This window comes from Periophthalmus magnuspinnatus, chromosome 24, assembly GCF_009829125.3.
Source record: "Periophthalmus magnuspinnatus isolate fPerMag1 chromosome 24, fPerMag1.2.pri, whole genome shotgun sequence".
Classification (NCBI taxonomy): domain Eukaryota; kingdom Metazoa; phylum Chordata; class Actinopteri; order Gobiiformes; family Gobiidae; genus Periophthalmus; species Periophthalmus magnuspinnatus.
The window spans coordinates 13720547-13746927 of record NC_047149.1 but is presented as its reverse complement, the minus strand read 5'-3'; the positions used below and the strand labels follow the sequence as shown (position 1 = coordinate 13746927).

Genomic DNA, 26381 nt, shown 5'->3' with positions numbered 1-26381 from the left:
AATACGGAAATTTTGGCCTAGAGCAGTTTTGGGATTAGGTGAGGCGAGGACGACTCATGAGTCACAGTTCTAGACGAATGCTGAAGGCTGTAGACTATTAAACCAAATATTTAGCGTTATGGAAGTAGTACCAACATGTGCAGTCAAGTTTAACTGATGCCTACAGCCTAACATCAAAAATCCTGCTATGTCTTGTAAATTGTAAAACAGTGAAGTGTGTGACTTTACAAAAGGAATACACAGAGCTGTTTGCCTGTGAAGAATGATTCTCTATATAAATTGATCTTAATGTTTTGCTGTTGTAGGCAGTGAAGACTCCTCTTAATATAAATAGTTTTATTTTTACACATTGTTCAACTCGCTCAAACATAAAGGCCAGTTTCATTTGTAGTTCTTGACAGTGTTTAACAGGTGGCACCCTTTTACACTTTACTTACTTAAAAATAATAAACCAACTTACACTATAAGAGACTTAAATATTAGAAAATACAATACAATGGCACTAAGTACTGCATATTCTGGTACTCTGAAATCATTCTTATAGAGAAGAAACTAAGAAACTTAACTTCAAGTAAACTACTTAGGCTCATAATGCAATGTAAAATCTCTATACAAGAAGCAACTGATCATTGGTTAAATTTACAACTGAATATTAGAGTTTACAGTCATGTTAGTGTAAAAATTATATTCAAAAACCAAACGCACAGCTTCTCAACAACAATCAGGACAGAAGTATAAATTTTGCCATTCTAAATATATAAACATTTATCAGTATTAGAAACATACCACCTGTGTGAAAAACAATAGATGGCTTATACAAACTTGTACACAAAGTACTGTGTTTTCCATTACAATGACTCAACATGAGAAATATCAACATGGCAGGGGACGTCAAAGTAGGTCTTTTATCAAGTCCCAGAGCTCGTAAAAGTTTGCCCTCCTCAGGTTATGATTGAGTGTAAACGCAATGCTATCTACAGTCACCCTAACCTAAATCAGCTACATCATAAAAATGGTAGCAGGGTTAAGTTGATAAATAACAACTTTGATTGGCACATTATGAATATCTGGATACAGCGCACATTTTCAGTAGAATCTCAGTAGTTTTGTAACACATACAAGTAAAAATAAAGAACTTACTGCACCTTTTAAATCAATGTACAAACCTAATTTAGAGCAAGCTGGTGCATTGTGCAAAATGGTTTGCTAATTTCATCACATTTGATCATATCCAACATACTGTCATTTTCTGCTATGGGGGAAAAAAACTGTTTTCCAGAGGTTACATAAACTTTGTATTTTCATATTTTTCCTTCCTACAGAAATAATTATAAACAGACTGAAAATATTTGGATAAATGAAAAAGAGATAAAATGCTTAGTTATTAACAAATAGATCATAATGGATAAGATATTTGGGTTAAAATTAGCAAAAAAAAACAAACCCGCACCATTACACAATGCACCATCCTCATTTGGTTTGTATCTCTTCGGTTTAATCATGATAGTAAAACTGAGTTGAAGTAATAAAAAGGCAGGAGGAGAATCCACTGCGTTTCCATGTCGAGCAGCAAACTTGATTCAATCATAACTGGCATGAAACGTGGTTAGCCAGTGTTTTACAGTGCACAAACAGTCAGTTCACTCACCAGCTATTTTTGCTCCTCCTGTAGCCTCAATAAATCAACCGCTACATCCCTTTTCACGATTCCCTTCTTTTAAAAACATTTTGGCACTATAGTCTTGAAGCTCTGTACAAGAAGGCTATGCATACCATCAGCCCTTGGGTTACCAGATGATTCTTACTCATATTTTGATTCCATTAAAAGCAAAAATACAAGCAAAAGCAGATCAGTTAAATCAATGAGTGTTCACCGTAGTTTTGCTCTCACAGTGTAGAGGAGCTATGTGCAAAGTCTCGTAGTATGTCGGCTGTGTAGATGGAGCTGGGGGGGCTACCACTGCCCGAGTCCCCCGAACAAACAGAGTCTCTGAACGGGGAGGGGGGAGACAGGGCCAGGGACTCCTCCAGACCTGCTTTGTGTGGAAGTAAATCATCTTCCTCCCCTGCCTCCTCCTCTACCTCCTCCTGCTGTCCCTTGTAAATGTAGCTGTGCAATAGGTCTGTGTTCTCCTCCATGGCACCCCCTGCAGGAAGCCGGGAGGGGGTCAAGCTCAAAGGCTCAGTGGTAGACTTGGATTCAATATTGGGGTGGTCATTTAATGATGGCACATGGGAAATATGGGTGTCAACCAACCCCACTGCAGTAGGACATCCCAAATGAGAATCCTGCTTTTGTCCCGAGCAAGTGGGGGTCCAAAATGGCTGCTGGGTGCTGTCCTCGGTGTTCTCTTCCGCCACGATGTGCAGGGGTGGTTTTTGACCGCCTCCAGGTGGGTCCGGGGGAGTATGGGTGTCTGTGCCAAGGTCGGCCGTGGGGAGGTCACAGCTGTGGGGGTCGGGGGTGTTAGTTAGGGGCCTGATGACCGCCGTCTGATTCAGGCTGGCTTCCTGTTTCCTCACATGCACAGACAGTCTGTGCCACACACTCCCCCCCTTCGGAGGGTGTCTTGGACCTGATTCAGACCATGACACAGACTTGCCATTAGAACTATGAATACAGAGACAAAGACCCAAAGTTACTGTCAGGAAACCAGCAGGGGGCACATGACAACATCAACAAGAAAGCAAGACAACAGAGCAGAACAGACAAGGAGCATTTCATATCCCTGTATGTTTATACTGTCAGCAATAGGACATGATGGTGGGGTAATAATGGGGTTCATTTTATTTTGTAGGATGGCAACAGGAGTAATGACAAAGCACTGTTGGAATGGCTGGTAATTGTTCTGCATGCTGGCAGTTTTATACATAAGAAATGTCATAAAACTAGACGATATTGACAAAAACTAAAATCTCTCTTTTTTACTGTCCTGGTGACAATATTCAAACAGTAATGTAGCAATTTATCACTGGTGAGCTAAAACGTGTTTGTAAATTTCTCAGGTTCAAGTATCTCATAAAATGTGACTCGACTTTTTTTGTTTTGAGTAGACTAAATGGTTTTGAATTACAAACCATATATACTCAATATAATTTTACGTGCCTCCAAAACATCAATTAAGATATTATATAAGATATTAAGACATCTGCAGTGACTACCACTACCACTTCTCTGACAGTTTGTAAGTGGAGTCTTATTGAATTGACTTTTTTTTCCCTTTTTTTTTTTAAAGCAGAAATATGTGCAATCAACAATGGGAAATAAATATTGTTTTTAATCTGATGGTTTACATGGAGTACACAGATTTTGCAGAAACACCTTGTCAATCAAGAGAATAGTTATCAGAAATATTTTGGCTTTAACACATATTTTTATTCTTTAATGCTACCACCCAATCAGAGAAAAAGCTTGCCGGAGCCTCCTTTACCATCCTGCAAACAGAAAATCACCCTCAGCATTGACATCAATTGGACAAATGATACATAATGTGTCTGCATTATGATCTTCTGACTGCCTCAGTCATTGAGCCAACATTGAGCCAGTTAGGGCATTTTGGATTGGATACATGCAAGTATTCCTCTCCTCAATAGAAATGATACATTATATCCAGAAGGAGATAGGACTGGCTCTAATGTGATTAAGTAGGGTGGAGGAAAATGGGCACTCATGCCAGGAGAAGTTAATATGAGGTTAATTCAGGATAAACGGCCACTTGGAGAACTGCAATGTCAAGTGCCAAACCTTAAATACAAGTGCACCCCAAGAGAGTTGGTCTGGAAGGGCATCCAGGATAAAACTGCACTTACTGTAAGTGCAGACTAGTGAAATAAATAAGCATGTCCATTGAGAAAATGTGTTCAATCACTTAAAAAAAAAGTCAATGACTTTTAATTTGAATTCACAAAGGATGCTGTATGGTAAGACTCATGTCTGCAGCTCTATGAGCACAACAGCTGATAACTAATACTTTGAGTAAAGTGGGTTGGCACCGCAGCTCTCCAGGAAAATGAGATGATTTAGCCTTAGGCCTAAACAAAGTCAGCCTTGACAATATGGTGGTTTGTTGAAACATTTAGAGAGAGTTAGAGAGATTAGGAAGGCTGCGTGGCAAGAGTGAGACAACACAGAAAAGGTCTTTGGGAACGCTGTCAAAGTCTGCCCCCCTGCTTACGTTAGCCAACTGCCAGGTATCACGGCTGTGGAGCTCAAGACAATATTAAAAGTCTTATCTCTTCTACTAAAACCATATTAGCATAGCCTCTTCAGCTGGACTGGGCTTTTCCTAATGGATCTAAATTTGCCTCATCATTTTATTCATAGCCTCAAAATGTATAAATCCTACATGTTTCTATTTCAATTAAAATTTCTGTTTATGGATCATGCATAAACACATTTCTACACAATTTAGAAGTTATTAGGGCTGCCAATGAAAACACAAATGTTCTGCTTTCTCAAAATACATTTCAAGTATAATAATGTTCATGTAATGTGCCAAAAGTACCTCTCTCTATCTCAGGGTGTTTATGCAGGAACCATGTTTGTAACTTGTCAATAACTGCAGGCGACATGTCACACTCCAAACACAAGTAAACAACACAGTGGCTCACTCACTTGGCGTTCCCAGTCACGGGCTTCTTCCTCCTGAACATGTTGAGAAAACTGTTGCTGCCACACTGCGCCGATTTCCCATCTCCAACATGCATCCTCACCACATCCGATGTCGTGAAGGCGCTTCGGACATTTCTCTCTGGTTTGGCGATTATAATGTACATTTTGGGTGTGAACATGCAACCCAGGGCAACTGTGACACTGAGGCTGACCGAGAAAGACGTGGTTATGATCTTGTAATTGGAGCCAAAGTAAATAGGGACAAAAGCCAGCCAGATGATGCATGTAGTGTACATTGTAAAAGCTATATATTTGGCCTCATTGAAATTGGCTGGGACGTTGCGTGTCTTGAAGGCGTAGTAGGTGCAGCTCATGATTAGAAGGCCGTTGTAACCCAGCGGTGCCACCATCCCCAAGTTGCTAGTATTACATATAAGGTAGACCTCGCGGATGCTTGGGTAGGACTTGATAGGCTCAGGCGGCTCCAAGATAATAAGTGTGATTTCCAATGTTAGCTGAACGCTGATGAGCATGAATGCTATAATGACTTGGGCCCAAGCACTCATGAAACGTGGCTTCCTGGTGCAGATTTTCTTCTTGCTGCCGGCCAAAATACGAGCGATCCGATTGGTTTTAGTCACCAGGGCGGAGTAGCACATAGAGGAGGACAGCCCCACTAGGAGGCGCTGTAGGTAGCAGGAGGCAACTGTGGGGTGGGCAATGAGGGTGAAGGGGCAGATGTAGCCAAGGAATATGCCGGCCAAAATGATGTAACAGAGCTCCCGGCTGGAGGACTTCACCACAGGAGTGTCCCGGTACTGGATGAAGACAAAGGTGACGAAGGAGGTGATCAGGATGCCCACACAAGAGAAGACCACCGCAATGATGGACTCAACATCTGCCCAGTCCAGGTATTTGAGAGGGAGGGGCTGGCAACCTGTGGGGAAAGAAAACAGATTTTTGTTTAAAGTTTGACAAAACACCTAAACTCCACTCCAAACCACATTTTAAACAGAGCTTCTAAACTGGGCAGTGCCTGAAGGACTGAGGATGGAGGAGGGGCGTAGTAGTCAGGGTAGTCCTGTGTGGTGTCACATAGTACTTGGCATTGTAGTGGCATCTGTCAGGACACACCCACTTTACATTTTTGACCACAAACCTTCAACTTTAACTAGTTTGCAGTTTGCACTAGGAACAGTAGACAATGCTATTCAAACGCCATATACACAGTTTAGTAGCAAAAAAGTTGATTTATCATTTAGCTAAATAAAAAAAAAACAAAAAAAAAACAAAAAAACAACTACACCCAAATAGTGCAATGACAGCTGCAAATTTCCCACCTAGCTTTACATTTCCATGCTCTAAATGTACCCCACTTATTTACATGTGTCAACATAGAGCTCACAAATCTCCAATGATTCCTCTCTGCCACCAGTATGATATGACAAACGTGTGTGTCTGTGTAGAGAAGTGGGGGATGTGTCTTCTTACATGTTAGATTATAGTTACTTTCACACTTGTTCTATCCAGCCTGTTAATGGAAACAAAGGGCCATTCCCAGAGCCCATTCCCAGATTACTACTCCATAAATTATGTGCTGTGGCTAATGACATTATGGTCACTGTAGTTACGAGCAAACCACTGCATGGGAAACCACTAATGTAAGTGTACAAATATATAGTACTTCCATAATATATATTTTTTATTAAAAGTAAACATATGAAAATGAAATTGTACCTAACAGTTATCTGATTGATTATCTCAAATGTTTAATTAGGTTTAATGGCATACTGTGTTACATTAAGTGTTGTTAAAGTTGTAGTAGGAATATAAAGTGGTACTGGTAGCAATGCCAGAACCTAGTTTAAGTTCATGTACTTTTTGTAATATATTTTGAGAACTTTCACTTCTTCTTGAGTAAAAGTACAAATTTACTGCCTGTGAAAAACATACAAACCGTGCCTATAGACATTCTCCATACAGTCACATGTAATGAAACTGAGAGGTGAGCTTCTCCCTCAGCACACTGGCGCACTGCATCCCCAGCCTCCCAGAGCAGTAATAGGATTTTACACCTGGGAACCCAAAGCTCCTCTCAACTCTATAAAGCACTGTCAAAACAAGCAGTGGGTCACAGTGCGGAGGCAGGGAGGCAGCCGAGGAGGAAGTGAGCACTTTCAGGGACTAAAGCTGAGGTTATGAATGCAAAGAGGCCAGGGTTAGAGGAAGAGGGCGACCAGAAGGGGGAAGAGGGTGTCAAGATGTGACGCGTAAACAAGCACAGAGCACTGACTGGAAAATAGAGCTATGAATATATTTACATAGTGTAAAGGGTGGAGAGTACGCTGTATTGTATACTTCTATGTGTTAGCATGTAGCACGGCAGTTGTTTTCAAGTGGCTAATCTTTATTTGTATCCAAAACTACGTATTTAGGCAACTTAAAACTATTGAACTATAAGGTATTTTCTTTTTTTTAATTTTAGTTTGTCATTTTTATAGTATGTTATCATTTCATAAGTGACAGGAGCAAAAAGACAGTTGAAATATAGATAAATACATGCAAAGTAATGAACCATCTGTTTGTAATTGCATTCCCAGGCAACGTACTCCAGGTATGTTTTTGATGAGGAAACAACATTATTACACAAATTAGATATAGTAATAATAATATGGGCCCTTTTTAAAACCCAGTAAATAAGTTGTGCCTGTTTCTCTTACCTGCCAGATCATCGTCAGGCCACCATCCCAGCTCACACGCTTTGCAGGTGAACTCGTCCTGCACTATTTCATTGTCTTTACATGTGGTGCAGATCCAGCAGCAGCTCACCTCACCCTTACGAATCACCTGCAAAAAACAAGATAAAACAATGACTGGTTATACGAAATGTACAACAATAATTGTATCCTTTCATCTTAAAATCAATAGATTTGGTTTTGTATAGTGTGACATTGTAATTTGCCATAGACGTTCTGACAAAACAAGTCCAGCTGTTTTATATTCTAATCCTGGGCATGCTTTTAAGGAGCACTGTGATATGTAAAACAGGGTGATAAGTGGAGCACAAAACAAAGAACTGAGAGAGTGAGAGAGAGCGTGAGGAGACAGAGGAAAGGATATACCCTCCTTCAGGGCGACTTAGTGTACGAGCTATGTCAGACCGGCAAGACTGACCCAAAAGCAACAAAATGGGGCATCCGTACTGAACCTCATATGCAAGGAGTGAAATTCCAAGCCATACAGCAATATAAAAATACACTATGTGGAGAGCTAATTGAAAATCAGAAATACAAAAGGGAACATTCTTTTTAAATCACACATGACCAGTGTTCACTTGCATGGATTTTCTGGCCACTGACTTGAGCAGCTTTAGAAAGGCAAAAAAAATGAAGCAGGGTGGGCCACCAAACAGCTCTCATCCCAAAGCGTCATATAAAGATGGATACAGCACTTTCTTACAAATTTGCAAGTGAAGTGAGTTGAAATGTGATGAAAACAAGTGCTGCTTTTACAATGCTCTTTCTGAAGAAAACTACAATCGCTCATTTATAAAACAAAATTTAGGCAATGCAGCTTTAAATATACAGTGCAAATCCAAATGAGTTATTTAACACAGCTGTTGACTAATAGTACTTCTGAGTATTTGCTCTACCTTGATCTGCCCTTTGGAGCAGGGCTCACTGCACACAGAACGGACCATCTCACTGCTGTTCATCCATAACTTATTGTCGTCGACACTCAAGATGCCCTCGTGCCATGAGCCCACTTTAAGGTAGTCATAGCGACCATCACCCACATTCTGGAGGTTCATGATGTCATACCTGGAGAGATAAGCATAAACATATCTATAAACAAATGTCATTTCATACAATTATCAATGTTGAATGGCTAATGTAGTAATAGTACACACAATCAAAACACTAATGTAACAATGTATTAAGATAGCTCAACAAGAACTCAGATTAAACAACAGTAATTGGTTACCTTGGTATTGAATATGTAAATATGTGTTCCAATTAAAATATGTTTAGTTTCTGCGGTTAGTTGGCAAGTTTTATGTGACAAACGCGTTACTTACTTAGCTAATCTAAATGCATTCGCTGGAACGTTACTTGTTTGTTTAGATGATACTTAACAATTTAAATTCTGATGGACATGGTCAGAGATTAAACTAATTGTAAACTCAGTCTAAAGATATAAAGTGCAAGGAGAAGCAGTAACAGGTGAAGCAAATGAGACAGGACAAGAGACAGATGTGAATTAAACTATAAGGAGATAAAATGGACGAAGCCTGACAGGTAATTTAGTGATAACAATCCTCCAGCTTAGCAAACCGTGTTACATATCCAAACTCATTAGAACAGCTTTAGCACTAAAAGCTAACGCAGCCACGACACTCTGACCCCAATTCTCACACAGGACCAGGATGTAGACCACCAGTGGACCCCTGGCTGACGAACCAATGACACGGCTCTGTTTTTCACCCTGTCAGAATGTGTCGAAGATAAAACATGGCTCCACGGTGGACGATTCCACCAGATCCGTTCCAGCCGACAATAATTACATCCTTTCATGGACTTGTCTGCCTGATCCGTGTGTGCAGCCATGCTAATGAGGACACCGTACGATGAAGCTTCAGATAGCCAATGTAAAGACGGAGGCTACTTTTACTCGAGCAAATTTCTTTGCACTTTTGATGACAATGAACTTTCTGAATGTGTAAAATTGCTGCAAGGTACTTTAGTTTCTTGCAAAACTATATTGAAATAATGGGCCTGAATCAAGACATAGCAAGATTGGAAAAATACAGTTTGCAAGAATGGTGGGCAATACATGACAGGATAAAGAGGTTATGATATTTGTAGTTGTAGTAATATCAACTGTGGTATTTGCAGTGGTCAGTGTGATAGGTGTACTTTACTTTTTTGTATCTTTACTCAATTCAAAGTATATTACAATTTTCTAGTTAAACGATTTGGAGCATATTTTCTATTCTCCTGTGGACTTTTTGTACTCTTATTCTTACAAACCCTGTTGGATTTGACCCATCACTCAATTCCTGAGGCAAAAAATCACGGATGTGTAAACAGATCTTCAGCCAAAATCTTCGTCTGGAATACCTAGCTGGAGAACTAGCTCTATTATCTTTTATAGGGTGATGCAGGAAACCAGAGGAAAACCACCCCAGACCAGGGGGAACATGCAACATCTATCCCAAAAAGCTTTACATAACCTTGTATAGTATAATTTCAGATTACCAGAACAATTTGCGGTCCGTCTTACCTTCCTGGCGTGTCTCCGTTCTCGTCAAAGTAGATGTCCTCCCCTGACACGCCCCTGAAGGAGGTCTTGAGCAGGTAGTCCAACAGTTTGCTGCCATCGATGGGGTTCATGGCTTCACACAGGCCGGTCTGACCTGGACACAGCTCCTTGTGCATGTCGTGAAGGCCGTGAGCCATGGCGTAGATGGCATTGATCACAAAGCCCATCTTGCTGTCCTGCACATAGTTCTCTTGGAGGCTCTCGTTACCTATAGGAGAGAGACAACACAGTTTAAAATATGAACACTTAAATACCAAAATGGTCCTTTGTGTATTTTGGGTCTACTTGATTTCTACATTTTAAACCAGATGACCTTCCTAAGTAATTTCTCTCTTTCCAGTCCATTGGATATTAGGTTTTAAAGGTGCATTATGTAACTTTGCTGGTGGAGGGTACGTCGCCTGCTGGTCTCCATGGATATCTTACTGCTATACCTAAAATGTTTTCCATGAAGACAAACAGGTGATGTCACAAGGTAAAATTACAGGTCAGATCTGTGGAGAGGTAAGAAAGCTAACAGTAAGAATGTATGTTTTTTCAAGTTTTTTCAGAGCAATAAAACATGAGTAATCTAATAAATGCTGATTAATTTAATGCCATACTATGAACATGCCAGCCAAAGCAATAACATCGCCATGGAGACAAGCAGTTATAACAGTCCAACAACAAGAAAAGTGACATAGTGCACCTTTAAAACTGTATATTTTGTCCATTTTGTTTTCTGCTTTTCCATATTAAAGCTATGGAGCCCATCCCAGGAGTTTAAACAGGGTAAATATTCAGTTTGTGTACACATTTCTCAGGTTATATAGCAGCTTGGTGATTTCAAAAATAATAAATAAACTTAAGTATATTTTAATGCAAATGTGGAATTACAAAATACTGTCTATATGTATCTAAGAATATCACCAGTGCTGTCCAAGAATCTCTTCACATCCTCCCCAATGCCTCAAAAGAAATCAGATATGAAGAATACTAGTGTTACTTGCAATACAAAAGACTTAGACTGTCTTATCAAATACGGAAAGATTCCCTGATTGCCTTTGCCATGCCTTCAAAGTAAACCTGAACTACACCCATTGTGCTTAAATCATGGTATATCTCTGACATGCATGCACACACTGAACACAAAGGGAGGTGTGATCTGTCAGGACGCAGTGTGCCAGGTGAGCCATTCCTCTCTCTCTTAGCTCTCATACAGTATAAATAAGCTCCGTGCTCCACAGAAGACTTTGACGGATGCTATTCCCTCTCGCTCTGACAGAGATTAGCACATCCAAAAACATTACAGAGGGAGCCATGTGCCGCATCAGTCAAAGCCAGAATATTATAATAGAGCTGACTTGCAAGTGCAGGTGTAGGGATGTTTTGATAGCTGGTATAAAAATGCACTTACCACCCTGAAGGTCTTGGGAAATAAGGGACATTTGTAAATAGGTGAGATGTGAGATTAATACAGAAAGCGTTGTATTTGAATTATTAACATTATGGTAACTATGGCCCAATTCTGAAAATATTGGGCCAAATGCAAAACCATTTTATTCACAACAGATCGTAAACAAATACAAGTTTAACTATTTACTATACTATTTACTGGTTCAACATGTTCAAAATTAGAGAAATACAACAAATGGTTTTAACAATATATAAACAGAAACAGGGAGAATAAGGACTTTAGACTCATTTTTTTAACCTCAACTGTAAACAGCATTTAAAAATACAGTATCCTCTGTATGGTGAATTGTGAATAAAAAGGAGTTTTGCAAACCATTTACATCATAATTTTTTCATAATTTTGCACAGTTGGGTAAAATGTAATTAATGTTTTGATTTAATTTCAACTATATGTAATTTGAATAGATTTTGAAAATTCAATATTGATTAGCTCTGAATAATTTACCGTGATCACCTTGAAAGCAAGAAGAGAGAATAACGAAAAGAAACAAGACATGTTTGTTAGGTGTATTCCAGCATAACCTTCTGTTCTGTAAATAGCCTTTTCTGCAGACTCACCGGAGCAGAGCTTCTTGTAGTTCTTGTTCTCCTGGGGGTGTCCGGCCAGGCGGCACTGAAAACGGTACTGCCAAAACTCAGGGAACCAGGGGTTTCTGGTGTTGGTGTCCAGTTTTAGTTTCAGATAATAGTCGTCGAAGGTCTTCACCACCTCAGACTGGAGCTTTATGGTGATGCCTCCCTCTGCCTCCTGTTCAAATCCTTCAACCACTTCATAACGGTCGGCCCATCCGTCACTACAAAACAACAAGACAAAGGGAAAAGTGTTAAAGAAAATAATGTAAACTGTAAGATTGCTGTAATGGTTGTGTTACCAGGAACTTGCTGTGTCTGTCTTTGCATGGAATGTCTCACAACAGAGCATTAAAAATATCTATTTATTACATTTACAGGGTTTTTTATTGCTCAAAAATACCTGAACAACATGCAGTCTTACTGTGAGTGGAGTCACCTGTCCACAAATCTGATTTGTAACTTTGCCTGACCTGCTGGTCTACATACCATACAGTGGAACATACAGACAACTCCATAGAGTCTAGCAGGTTGCGGGAAATCTAGCCAAAAAGTTTCATAGTGCACCTTTAATCTTGATATAACAGTTTAACTAATTTTACATGAGCTTGAGACTGGCATAAAGATAAACAGATGACATCACAAGGTTAAGTTACAGGTCTGATCTGTAGAGAGGTTTTTTCAAGGTTTTTCAGAACAATAAAATATGAGTGCAGATTAATTTAATGTGGATATACTGTAGAACTTGCCAGCCAAAAGCGAGACAAGCTGTTATAATGGTCCAGCAACAAGAAAAATAAGATAGTGCACCTTTAAAGCTGTAGTATTTTGTCCATATTGTTTTCCACTTTTCCATATTACCATATTAAAATGATGGAGCTTTTCCCAAACAGCAGACAATATTCACTTTATGTACACATTTCTCAGGTTATGTAGCAGCTTGGCGATTCCAAAAATAATAAATAAACTTAAGTATATTTTAATGCACTGAACTGCCAACCTTTGCATCAGTGGACAAATACTTATAGTGTCAAGTGACAACACTAGCAAATTCCATGATTGGGCAACAAAGCAAGAACAGTATTGCAATGACATCAGACTACCTGTCACAAGTGGTAAAAGGTAAAGTACTACTTGTCCAACATCAAATTAGTTTATATAGTTTGACTAGTTAAGCCTTAAAGTCCTGAATGGCTCATATTTGTCAGATGAAAATCCCTTCAGTCCTCCACTAGGAACTTCAGCTTCAGGAAATGCTCTTGGCTCCCTTGTTTGTTTGTTTGTTTGTGAGTAACTCTTTGTGTCAAGTCTCTCCCCAAAGCAAGCTAAATTGGACCCCTAGCTGGCCCATTGAAAGCCCTGGTGAGGTAGAAAGAGCCATACAAATTAGGGAGGAAGACGTCAAGCTCGAGCGTGGTCTGGAAGGGGCTGAGGTGCACACTCTCTCTGCCTGCATGGCTTTGAAATACAGTGGGTATTGACAGCTACAATGCAATTAGGTGTGACTGGGGCAGGGAACCAATTAGGGCTCACACATGGGATATCCAGGTGATGGATAGGAATGTGTGTGTGTGTGTGTGTGTGTGTGTGCGTTCATGTGTATGCGTGTGTTGAGGTCAATGTGCTGACCTTTCCATTCACAATTACTGCCTGTCAACAAATAGGAGACATGGGAATTTTTGTATAGAAAGTGTAGCTGTAGACTAGGAGTGCATGTGATAAACCTACTGTTGCTAACATTGTCACTGCTACCACTAGAGCTGGTTTACACCTATTAACAAACTACAGCATATAATTGCTTTCAGTTGCTTCTACTACCAGGACTGGATATTAAAGATGTACTATGTAACTTTTCTAGAGGAGAGTCAGTCATGTTTGTCTAATGGAGAGGTTATTGCTTTGCCTCAAATGTTATGGTATGGCATTAAACTATCTTCCACGTATTCAAGTACATGTGCTTTTATTCCTAAAAAAAGGAAAAAACACTGCTGACCAACTTTCATTTTGACTACCACCGCAGACCCACCATTTCTGGCCAGACAGATCGCGATAATTTAGAGGCATTAGACATACCTCAAAAAAAGGACATGTCAAAACATCAAATACGGCAAGGCAGTCTGAGTTATTATCGTTTGGATCCGAGGCAAGACAAGATTTATGGCATGAGACAAATCTATTGCTCATTTTATGCTTTTGGAACTGGAAGCATTAAATTATTAAATGTAAAATCTCCCCTCCCCCTGTCTATATTTGTACAGTACCAAAGCAGAGCGCTGAGTCACTCGTTTCCCCCTAATTGAGTTTAGACTTGGGGACACGTGAATCGCATTGGGGCCAGTCACATTTCCCTCATTGGCCCTGACTGAATACTGTCTCTGTCCTCACACTGACCACACAAAGCACTTCTGAACTTAGCTGCACCTTATCTAGAATATTAAAGCATTAACTGTGGCCAGACCCATTTAATGCATTCCCACAATATTAATGAAGGCCACATGAATAATGCATACTAATGTTGGTATAAGTAACTGTCTAGTCTGGACTGGCACAAACCCAAAAATAATAGGGTAAAATTATTTCAAATTTTTTGGACTTCCTCCAGCTTTATCCACCCTATTTTAAGCACTTTTTATGTAATACTAATCTAATAGAGTCTGAGGTAAACCACCTTAGTGGCTATAATTGTCTTAGCAAAAGAATAGTGTTAAACAATGTGCAAAATACCTCATTGCAGTTTGAAAATACCATATGGTGTAAGTGGTGAGGATTGCTGGAGGGTTCAGCAGTACAGCATCACAATAATAAAACATGCATAGATACTAAAAACAAAATAAGCATTTCCTATCAAGACTACTATTACTACAACCACTGCATATTGTCATAAACGCACTAGACAATCGTCCACTATGCCTATGTAAGAATGTAGCGTCTACTTGAGGGATTGATTAGTGGCGGTTTGAGGGGGATGGCATAGATTGGCAGCCTTCCTTCCGTCAGTCCACCCAAGGGCTTAAACTACCAAGAGGAGTGAATGAATAATGCATTTAAAGGGATTGGAGTATCTTGAAAGGCACGATACAAATCCACACTTATATACTTTTACTATTTCTTATATACTTTTACTATTTCACGCTTATATACTTCTACTATTTCTTGGACACAGTAGTCACATAAAATAAAAGTGACTACTGTGTCCAAAAATTAAAAAGAGAAACATTGGAAAGAGGTATTTGAATATAGAACTAAACTGTAAGTCTCCTTTTTTCATACAAAACTGTGTATATGGTGTTTGAATAGCATTATCTACTGTTTCTAGTCATTTTTGGCAACTTTAGTGGAAACTAGGTAAATTTGTAGCTTTCATGGTCAAAAACATCTAAATCTAGGTTAGTGCTGCTGTTAGTGGCCTCTGCAATTTACAGTACTTGGTGACATCACAAAAGACTGCCCTGATTAAAGCCAGGTGTTTCTGGTGTTCCCAGATGTTTCTGATTACAAACACCCCAATCACACTGCTCCTTACACCTCTAGACTCCGCCCTTCTCCTCTCTCAGTTTCATCTTTAGTCCGCAGGTACTTCCCGGTTAAGCAGCTCTATTTGAAATGTGGTGTGGGCAGAGTCTAAGTGTTTAGTCCCACTTTAAACTAGGGTTCAAAAATATGTGTTTAGTTGCTCTGAGTACATGACTGTAAAAGCCAGTCCGGGTTTACACTGCACATCCCTTAATGTTCCTTTATTAATCTGTATTTTGACGCTATTACTTGTACATGTGAACGCAGCTGTGTCTGCCATATGCTTGCAGTGTTTTGATGCCTGCTCATCACTTGATTACATGTGACATTGTTTTCAACGGAGCCAACATCTGGATAATTTATTCCACAGTGGGACCGCGGCAGGAGTAGACTGAGAGCTGCCAGTGTCTGTGTCTGATGGGCTCCTTCCTCTTCACTACAGCATTTGTATATTTATGAAGACGCCATGAATTAATTGGCAGGGCACAGATTTGATCACACGTGCCGTTCCCCCTGGAGGATGAGCGGGGAGAGACTTTTAAAAGAGTAAATGTATTACACGCATTCAAGCAAGTAGGTGAAAATTTACAGCAAATATTATTTATGGGGCATAATCAATTTTCTCCTGGTGGAAGATTTGATGAGTCACAGGCAGATGGCTGGTGCTTGTTACATCAGCCCAGATGTGGAGGCTGGGGTCATATTATCAACAGTAAAGGACACACCTGGAATTATGAAGGAGTTAGCTTGAATTATCCTTGGCAGCTTAGCATTAGAATCTGTTGAACCTACTAAATGTATAGAATCAATTTGTCACAACTATAGACTGTATAACAAAGTGGAATACGAGAGTAGGCCGCCATCCATAGCATTCGGCTCCAGTCAAATTAAGCTCATTGAGGACAGCAAATTTGGTTTCATATTTTCATATTTGTAATTCCTCCTGGGAGTATCATAGCAACCAAAGAGCCAATCTGGAGCGAAGCTGTTAAAGGTAACGGACCTTCCCACCTGCGATTAACTATAATACTGAAACTAACTTATGCCACTGACATAAAAACAGAATATTCCCCCAAAAAATATTCCAAATGTACAATATTATTAAAAACACAAACTGCAATAAATAAATTAGTCTATAATATAACTAATGAGGCTATTAATTCAAACTTTTACCACTTAAATCTTATCATATAGCCAAAAAATAACCAAAAGTATGTGTATACTATTTTTACAATTTTGTGACTATCACTAGCATCTCCCCACTCCTTTGTTTTCACTATAATACCTTCCTGCCTGAGTGGAGCTATTTCTTCAGTCCTAACTCTCCCGCTTTCGGCAGCTCTCTCTGGAGGTGAGGCTGGGAGCCGGGCTGAAGCAGGAGCCTTTAAAAGCACATCCACGCTGCTTTTACTTATTCATTACGCCCCAGTTTGTGCTCAGGAGATCACTCTTCCCCACAATGAGAGGGAACACTGCCGAGAGAAAATCCGTTTGGCTTTTTTCCTGCCAGCCCCAAGTCCCTGCCTCCAATATTAGCAACTGATATATGAAAACGTATTATCAGGTTTGAGGTTTGATGAGAAGCAGAATTATGTGTAACACTTCTTAAAACAGTTCATTATTGGTCCATTTAGAGCTGTCACAGCTGAGCCAACATGATGTCTCAAGTTTGTAGCAATAATTGGAAATGGGTGTTGGCTGGTCATCTGGCAGTACACTTTGAAACAGAATAATTTATTTGAATGAAACTTTTCTTACACTTAACTATGCATTTAGTTTGCAGAAGCCGTGATTTTTGCAACTTAGGAAAAGACAGTTTGGGGTGTGCTCAAGGAAAGGCAATGTTATCTCAAAATGTTATTCATGAAAGCGAGTAACCACAAGAAATGGCACTGTGTTGCTTAAGAGCATCTGGCAAAATATTTTCAGGCCTAATCTATAAGTGAATCAAAGCACATTGGAACGGAAAAAAGTGTCTGTCATGTTTTGAGTGACAGTCAAATATAAACGCTCAGAAAAAGAAGATAAATTTAGCTGTCACTTAAAATGGGAAGGTACCCATTTTTCAGTGGTGGAAGAAGTACTCAAGTACAGATACAAGCGCAAAAAATACTCAGGTAACAGTAAAAGCATCACATGGAAAAATCTACTTAAGTAAAAGTATTAAAATACCTGTTTAAAAATGTACTTATAGAGTAAAAAAAGTATTTTGTGCAGATTTTGAGATCTAAAAAAGCTTCAAATGTAGTGATTCTGACAAACATTTGTGCTGAATTTTGTTCAACAGAACATTTAGATAATCAATCAACTTTTTTCCCTAGGTGTTTTTATTTCAAGCTCAAACTGTGAAAATGTTAAAAATAAACCCCTCAGCCTTTTCAGCCGGACTCACACTGTAATAAAAAATGCTTTTACTTTTCAGTCGTGTTAAAAAATGTAGTGGAATAGAAAGCACAGACCTTTTCTCAAATGTAGTGAAGTAAAAGTAAAATGTCTCCACTTTAACATCTTCTAAAGTAAAGTACAGATACCTAAAATTTGTACTTAAATATAGTACTTTACTACTTTTACTTTGTTATGTTCCACCACTGCCATTTTTTCACAGATATCTGTAAGAGCAGCTCTTAGGGTCAAATGTGACCACTGTGTGCTGTGTGCATCTAATTATAAAGTATTTTTATTGTCTGCAAACTTAGTGCTTATAAACTCATCCTGGTGAATAATTAAGATGCTAGGAATGCGTTAGAAAAGTGAGGAATATGTTTTGACCACAGCAAAATGACCTCATTCTATTTACTTTTTTTTTTTCTAAGACAGTACAATTTTGGTACAGCACCTCAAAATACAAACCAATGCATAAGTGGCTATGAGAACCCTGGATAAGGACTGCAATAACCCTGTTTCAAATTACACTGGGACTATTAGCAAATCACAAAAGCTGCAGTTTCATAATGCCCTCCGCAGTGAACTAAATATCTTTTTCTCCATGCGGTCTTATTATGTGTAAAATCTCCTAGTGCTGTAACTTAGCATGGATGTTGTATTATTTTAGCATGAGCAAATGTTAACGGTCCCAGAAATGTTTCAAATGTGCAGCGTGAATTGAATCTCGATAAACATAATATGTTTTCCAGAACTTTCACTATGGCCGGCTGATAGTCCCTTGTGTTCTATTTCTGAACCCCACCATTTCACTGAGTCTCTCCCTGACACACACACCACAGGGCTTTATTCAGACAGGCAGCGTGTCCTCACAACATGGTATAAATATTCAGATCAGGGCCCATTGTACAATACTGCCCCGCACTGCAATACACACACAGCCCACAGCCATTTAAGGCGAAATAACATGCTGTCGCTCTAATCTCGTGCAATTACGGTACAATCCTGTATCTTGTAGGTGGAGATGTTTGTTTGGATTGGCGCAGACTGAATCGGATCGACTCAACCCACGATCGCCATGGAGATTGTAGCACTAGCAGTATTTATTTTTTTTTTCCTTTTTTCCTCTTTTTTTCCCTCCTGTGCTGTAAATCCTGCAGTACACCGAGACCTCGCCTTATTAAACTTCCGGTTTCTGTTGTTTCGGAGAAGCTTCAATTGAGATGCAAAAGGTCAAAAGGTCAGATTAAGAGCAGATGCAGTGCGTAGCTGTCAACATGCTAACAATAAGGTAACACTTGGTTTCAGTTGCGCAAGGGAAAGTTTCTTATTCATGGGTTTCAGGCATAAGAATTCCTTATTCCTGACCTTGATCTGAACTCATACAGCGATGTCACGTTTTCTTTTACATGTTTGTAATGCAGCTCAATGTAAAAGTATTTTAAGCATTTGGAATACAATACTGCATTTGGGCCATGTAACAAATTATGTTACAGGTACTCGGTATTAGCACAGGTGGCCATGGCTGCTTGTCAGTGCTCAATCTCATCTCCTCAGATCTAGGAAGCTAAGCAGGAACGATGTGGGAGATGATGTAAGTACTACATCATCTGTACCATGTCAATAGAACATTTTATAATTTGACATTGCAAACTTCTTGTAACTTCAGCTTTGAAAGTGAAAGTCAGTAAACTGTGTAATGGTGATGCTTGAGTGTATCTTTGCACCATCTCTCATGTAATATGCTTTTCTTAATTTCAAATAAATCACCCCATTTATAATTCAACATTATCATTAGACACTGGTTTGCATTCCTCCTAAATGATGGATTGGACCATGTTGGCGCTGCTCTCTAACCCTTTGTGCTGGCAGATTCAAAACACATTTGCGTATTTGTCAGAGCTATAAGCACTATTGGTGGTGATGCGCGCTCTGTTTCTTCACTGCTATTTGCCAAATGACTCGCAAGAAGTCAATCGGCAGAATCCACATCCTCCGCACTCTTCCTCCTGTGATGAGAAGGAGATGAGAACCTCAGAGGTGACAGGCAAAAGGCAGCTCAGTGTGGGCTGCCAAAACAACTACAACTCTCTTTCTCTCTCTCTGTCTCTTTCTTCGTGTGTGTGTCTCTCTCTCTGTCTCTCTCTCTTTCCTTCTCTCGCTGCCTCTCTCTTTGTGTGTGTCTCTGCGTGTGTCTCTCTCTCTCTCTGTCTCTTTCTTCGTGTGTGTGTCTCTCTACCTCTCTCTCTGTCTCTTTCTCTCTCTCAGTACCTCTCTCTCTTTGTGTGTCTCTCTCTCTCTGTGTCTCTTTCTCTGTGTGTGTATCTTTCTCTCTGTCTCTCTCCCTTTCTCTCTCTATCTGTGTCTCACTCTCTCTGTCGCTTTCTCTCTCTCGCTGCTTCTCTCTCTGTTTCTTTCTGTCTCTCTCTCTCTGTGTTTCTTTCTGTGTGTGTCTCTGTCTCTCTCTCTTTCTGTGTCTCTTTCTCTGTGTGTGTTGCTTTCTCTCTCTATCTCTCTCTCTGTCTCTTTCTCTCTCGCTGGCTGTGTCTCTCCATCTTTATCTCTGTGTTTCTTTCAGTGTGTGTGTCTCTCTCTTCTCCTCTCTCTCCCTCTCTGTGTGAGTATCTTTCTCTCTGTGTGTGTGTCTCTCTCCTCTCCTCGCTCTCTCTCCCTCTCTGTGTGTGTATCTTCCTGTGTGTGTGTGTGTGTGTGTGTCTCTCTCTTTCTCTCTGTGTATCTTCCTCTGTGTGTGTGTGTCTCTCTTCTCCTCTCTCTCTCTCCCTCTTTGTGTGTGTAGCTTTCTATTTATTTTATTTATTTATTTAACCTTTATTTTACCAGGTAGGTCGGTTGAGAACCAATTCTCATTTTCAACAACGACCTCTCTGTGTGTGTGTGTCTCTCTTCTCCTCTCTCTCGCTCCCTCTCTGTGTGTCTTTCTCTCTGTGTGTGTCTCTCTCTTTTCTTCTGTGTGTGTGTGTATGTGTGTCTTTCTCTGTGTGTATGTGTGTGTTTCGGTGTGTGTGTGTGTCTCTCTCTCTTCTTCTCTGTGTGCGTGTGTGTGTGTGTCTCTCTCTCTTCTCTCTCTCCCTCTGTGTGTGTGTCTCTCTCTTTCTGGCTTCTTAAATGCCTATGCAATTCATCACAAAGCTAAATGCCCAAGGGCTGAAAAATTAACCACATTCAAATAAAGATAAATTTGAATGGCCACTATTAGCAAAGCAGAAAGATTGTCCTCTGCAGATGAGGGATGTCAAGGTTATTTGGCTAAACAATATATGCGAATACTGAAGTCACAATATAATCTCGACAACTAAAAAATAATGATTGTGACCATTTTAAAAGCAAAATATAGTCATTTCAAATCCTGTCTCCATGAACTGTCTAATGCTGTGGATTACGCCTCAACAAACAACTTCCAAAACACATATGCTACATTTATTTCGAGGTTTTGCTGCTCTTGTTCATCTTAAGGAATCTTATTGCATTTGTGATATTTGTCAGAAATGTTGCAATCAGATAATTTCCCCAAATCAAGCCCCCTAAGGCGCACAACAGGAGAACAGTCTTCCTGAAGATGTGAGACAGGCCTCTACTTTGACAATGTTTAAATCCAGGCTCAAAACGGTTCTGTTTAGCTGTGCATATGACTGAAAGGTTTTTATTCTACGCTCTTTTATTATGATGATTTATTTTTATATTTGTTTGTACAGTATTGTGATTTTAATGCCTTTCTAATTCTGTAAAACACTTTCAATTGTTTTGTGTGAATTGTACTATACGAATAAACTTGCCTCAACCCCGTCCTCTGCTCTACACAGCTGCCAAATCCTCAAACCAACACACAATATGGTTCACAGTTTTCCTCACACCTCACACTCGCTCATCACATATAAGTGACTAACAGCATCCCTCTCTCTTGATTTAAACGGGACCTGACCAAAAGTGTGTGGCTAATACGGGACAGAAATGAGTGTTACATGCAGAAAAGCAGCTTATGCAAATGTGCTCGCTGATAACAATGTTTGAGCTGCTATAGAGAGAGGGGAGACAGAGGGGGAGAGAGAGATGCAGTCAGCAGCTAATTACACCAGGGCACAGCTACAGCCGGGTGGTGGGTGCACAATATGTCACCAAGCCATTCACAAATACAATGCCTGAGAGAAAAGAGGACACATACAGTATATATACCCAAAACCGTTTTCTAGGGAGTTCATTCTATCAATACAATTTAATCTGATGCTTATTCTAGTATTTTGTTATAATGGCACTGCAGGACCGACCAACGAAAACCTGCAGTCCATAAGCGTCAGATTATTTTTATATTTGCAGTGAAATAACACCCTATGTGTATTGCAATTTGCGGGAAGAAAAAATCAAAGTGTGAAGTAAGGATAGAGGAGTATGTGTAAGGGGTAGGTGAAAACAGGAATTTTCAGAACAATGGCCATGAATAGGACTAAATAGGAATAAATATCGTGACAGGCCTTGTAAGTTTTATAATTTTACAATTACAACTGGGGAAATCATTATAACATGGTTTTGCATAATATGTCTTTAACTTTTTAAAGGGCAACAACATTTAAAGTAAGATTGTATGGAAGACAGAATGGACAGGTGCAATCTACATGTCGAGACTATGTGGGCCGCGTCATTTGTCTTTAATTTTTGCTGCTACAAATATTTTTCCCTTTTCAACAATTTTGGTTCTTGGTCACATAGTAAAGCGCTTCTCCACATTCAAGGCACTCAAAGCGCTTTACATCACGAAACCACTCTCCCATTCACATATGCATTCATACACCAGTATACACAGACACTAGGGGAGAGGTGGGTTATGTGTCTTGCCCAAGGACACAATGGCAGTATGACTACAAAATGGGTTGACGTCTCTTTCCCTGTATCAACTATATGCCTGTCGTGATCCCGGTTTGCTGTCCTCCCGTGCTGTGTTCCCTCCTCCCTCACCTGCCTGTCTCCGGAGCTGGGCGGAGTCCTGCTCCTCCTGCGCGCACCTGCAGCCCATCTACGCAATCAACACCACCTGCTGTGGATAAGAGGAGCGAGGACCAGACACTCAGCGCCGGAACGTCCGCGTGTCACACGTGAATATTTCTGCTCGACTTTGTACCGTAGTACTTTTTTGTGAACTATGTCTGATTGGAATTTTGGCTTTTCTACAGACCTCCGCCGGAGACCCAGCTCCGGACCTCCCTGCACCTGCACTCCTACCTTGGTATGGTCTCACGTTACCTACGCCTTGCACGTATGTCTTCTCCTGCTCACAGATCCGCACCCACGCTCCCCAGCTTCTCTGCATCTAAGAACTGTATCTGTCCATGAACTGCGCTGTGAAGCACCCTCGTTCCCCGGTCTTGTGGACTATTGAACTGTGATTATTATGTACCCACGTTTTGTGAATAAAGACATTGTTTAACCCTTCGAGAGTCGCGCACTTTTGGTCCCTCCGTCTTGCTGGTTACGACAATGCCAAAGAATTTCCAACATCTGCATATAGTTCGAGCCTTCTGTGTAATCTAGAAAGCAGCCCTGTCTCCAACCACCCTGGGTACAATAGAAACACAACATTAGACACATGAAGACAAAAGTACATGTTTGTAATCGCACATAAGCATCTCCATGGAGACACAGCAGCTCTGCGCTCTCTGGTCACATTACAAAGGGACTGTGGCCATTTTACAGCTTCACATAGAACTGTCAGCCCGCTCACACTGCTCACCATTAAACACTCCCACACACAAACACATGAGCCAGGGCCCGACCACTAGCACACGTTTGAGACAAGAGAATGGACACACACAAACAAGCATACTCTCTTGTTAAAATGTCACTATAACTACATTTTAGTGAGGTTGGGATAGTGTATGGTAATGTGTACATTGCTTAGTATTCAGGTGGACTATAGGCGGACAGAATGTAGGCATAATATGGATCTGTTACATAATGGTGTAAGGTTTAACAGAAATTGGCTTTAAACACATAAATATATATAGTAATTACAAATTGTACAATGGGTTCAGGTTAAATGTAAACAAGTAACTCATATACAACCTAATTTTACTTGACCTTTTGGACAAAGACAACACAGCTCTTGCACGAGGATTCCTCTAAGTTTCAAAAATGTGTGAAACTTGTCTTTTCATTAAATTACTGCCCACACTCAACACCGAACTAATGTTCCTAACAGGCAATAAGAACAATGAGTTTTGGTCAACCCCTCACCACAGCTGACACTTGTCTGAAAAGCCTGCCTCTGAAAACAAAAGCTTTTTATTCCTGTAATGTACTCAATTTTTCTTTATATTTTATTAGCCTCATTGAACGACAGACGATGCTGTGTCACATTCTCACACCTCTTCACATCTCGGAGGTGAAAGCATAAATGAAGCGTCTCCGTTTGATGAGCTAATATATGTCTGTCACATGGGTGCTGAGCTATACGCCAAGAAAGCTACAGTCTCCCTCCTGTCATTCCTCCATCTGTGCATGTGTGACCCAGAAGCTGCAGTTCAACCCCTGAGACTTGGGCTAAAGCTAAAAAAAGACTCTCTCTTCCTGTGTCTCCTATGGAGGAATGTGCAGATATGAGATGGATAAGACCTTGGGTGTCATAACAATATAGAATTTAAGAGTTGTCATCTGCAGTCTTAAGCAGGTGATGGATGTAACAGTATGCTTTATGTTCCTAATCAGAAAACAGTGAAATAAATGAGAGAGAAGTGTTTCAGTAGGAATGTCAGGAATCTATGCTCCAAAAAGGTCAACCGAAGGAACTTTTTTAACTAGCTGTTTATAAAATGCATTGGATTTATATTGCACCCTTCAGTTTTCCATTTTATTTTTCTATTTTTAAAGCAAACCAAACCCCAGGACAACTGTGCTTAGAAGTAAGAAGCTCAACAGTGACCGGCCACCTCATGGTTCTGGAAGTAAAATCACATTCATTTTCCCTAGACGTTCCGAAAAAAAAAAAAAAAAAAAAAAGTTATTAAAAGTTTGAAAGCTTGCTCAGGGCTAATCAGCTCTTTGGTAGCTAATGACCACAAGACCTATAATTTTGTGTAAAATCTATTTGAAACTTTGGAAACCTCTAAGTTATTTAAAAATTTTGCAGAATCTTGCATTTTAAATGTGCTTTTTGAACTTCAAACAACCGCATTATGGATATTAGTTACCATAGTGCTGGTTAGCCTCTGTGATGCCTTTGAACATCTTGAAAAATGAACGGAAAATTTACTTCCGGAACCAGATCGGACTTCAAAGTGGGTGGGACTGTTGAGCTCCATTACTAAATTAATACATTAATACATGCTGTTACTATCATGATGAGCTGAACAAATGATAATGAACTATAATAAACAACCCATACAGATAAAACTAATTGAATAAATGTCATGGAAACACTGTATAAACACCCAGATTTACTATTTAACCTTACATCAATGTGCAGTAAGTAGTTTATAACAGTATAACACTTGTCCCCAGTCAATTTGCCTCTGGTTTGTCCTTTGGAGTTGACAGCCCTGAGTTGGAGCTTCTCTCTGGTGGTGTTCTGCTAATCTCGTGCACACTGCTTATCCACAGCTACATGTCCCGCCATCTTTAGCTGTCTTATTAATGTCCCGCTCGAGAAGCAGCCTCTGACAAGTGCCCTGTCACCAAGCGCTCCCAAAAACCTCCTCCATCGCTCAATCACACACCATACAACTGCATTTTTACACTATAACAGCTTTTAGTATATCCTGGGGGCATTATGACAACCTAGTTACAAATTAGATGGGACGCTCCAAGAAGTACAGTTCAAACTGACTCAGTGGCTGCACCAAATATTTAAGGTGTGCAGGTGGGAAGGAAACAATGATGTGGTGCAATTAGAGGCAAGCAAAATCTGAACATTACTACATCTATTTGGAGATTTGCATTATACTGTACAAGCGGTTAGTGAAGAATTGAATAGATATCTGGGAGAATTAGGAATGTCATTTGCAGGCTATGTAAAGAGCCATTTAGGGAAGTATTTTAAGTCACATTAACATTTTTGAAACATTAACAAAGTTTGATTTCCTAAATCTGGTCACAAAGGTCTCTTATGACACATTTCATTGTTGCTGGGTCCATAATTGTGAAAACTCAAATAAATACAGTGTTTCTAGCCACATTTGTTTGCTTGTTAAGTACTACTCACTATTGGCTGGGGCAGATCAGCAAAGCCTATTTATTGTAGAAAACTGGCTTCAAAAGGATCATTTTGTCTCTGAATGAATGCCTCCTTCATTATGACCTAATGACATCAAATGCCTTTACACTGGACAAGAAAGAGCCCTGATACATCACGCCGTGTTCCCTGAATGACAGTTAAGGAAAACATCTCATCATCGCTGCTGCTCTGGTCCTTTTCATTCATTTTCATTCCTCTTGGTTGCCGTGGTGATGCTCGCATCAGGAAAGCACAACTGTCTTATGGCTTCTTAAAACACTATATACAAATTCAAATCATTAATATGGT

General features: G+C 39.9%; 1 protein-coding gene across 2 annotated transcripts in view; it reads right to left on the bottom strand.

The window, feature by feature from the left end:
* Positions 1 to 321: 321 nt before the first annotated feature.
* Positions 322 to 26381, bottom strand: part of grm1a (glutamate receptor, metabotropic 1a) — a 31617-nt gene continuing 5557 nt past the window's right edge. Inside the window, exons 3-8 of one of the 2 annotated variants that reach the window (XM_033991118.2) lie at positions 11948 to 12183; positions 9896 to 10142; positions 8265 to 8433; positions 7333 to 7459; positions 4616 to 5549; positions 322 to 2611 (exon numbers count right to left, since the gene is read on the bottom strand). In XM_033991118.2, coding sequence (XP_033847009.1) covers positions 1888 to 2611; positions 4616 to 5549; positions 7333 to 7459; positions 8265 to 8433; positions 9896 to 10142; positions 11948 to 12183 — 2437 coding nt within the window. In that variant the 3' untranslated portion in view covers positions 322 to 1887. The remainder of the gene's footprint in view (positions 2612 to 4615; positions 5550 to 7332; positions 7460 to 8264; positions 8434 to 9895; positions 10143 to 11947; positions 12184 to 26381) is intronic. The other variant, XM_055232352.1, reaches the window with a different exon arrangement.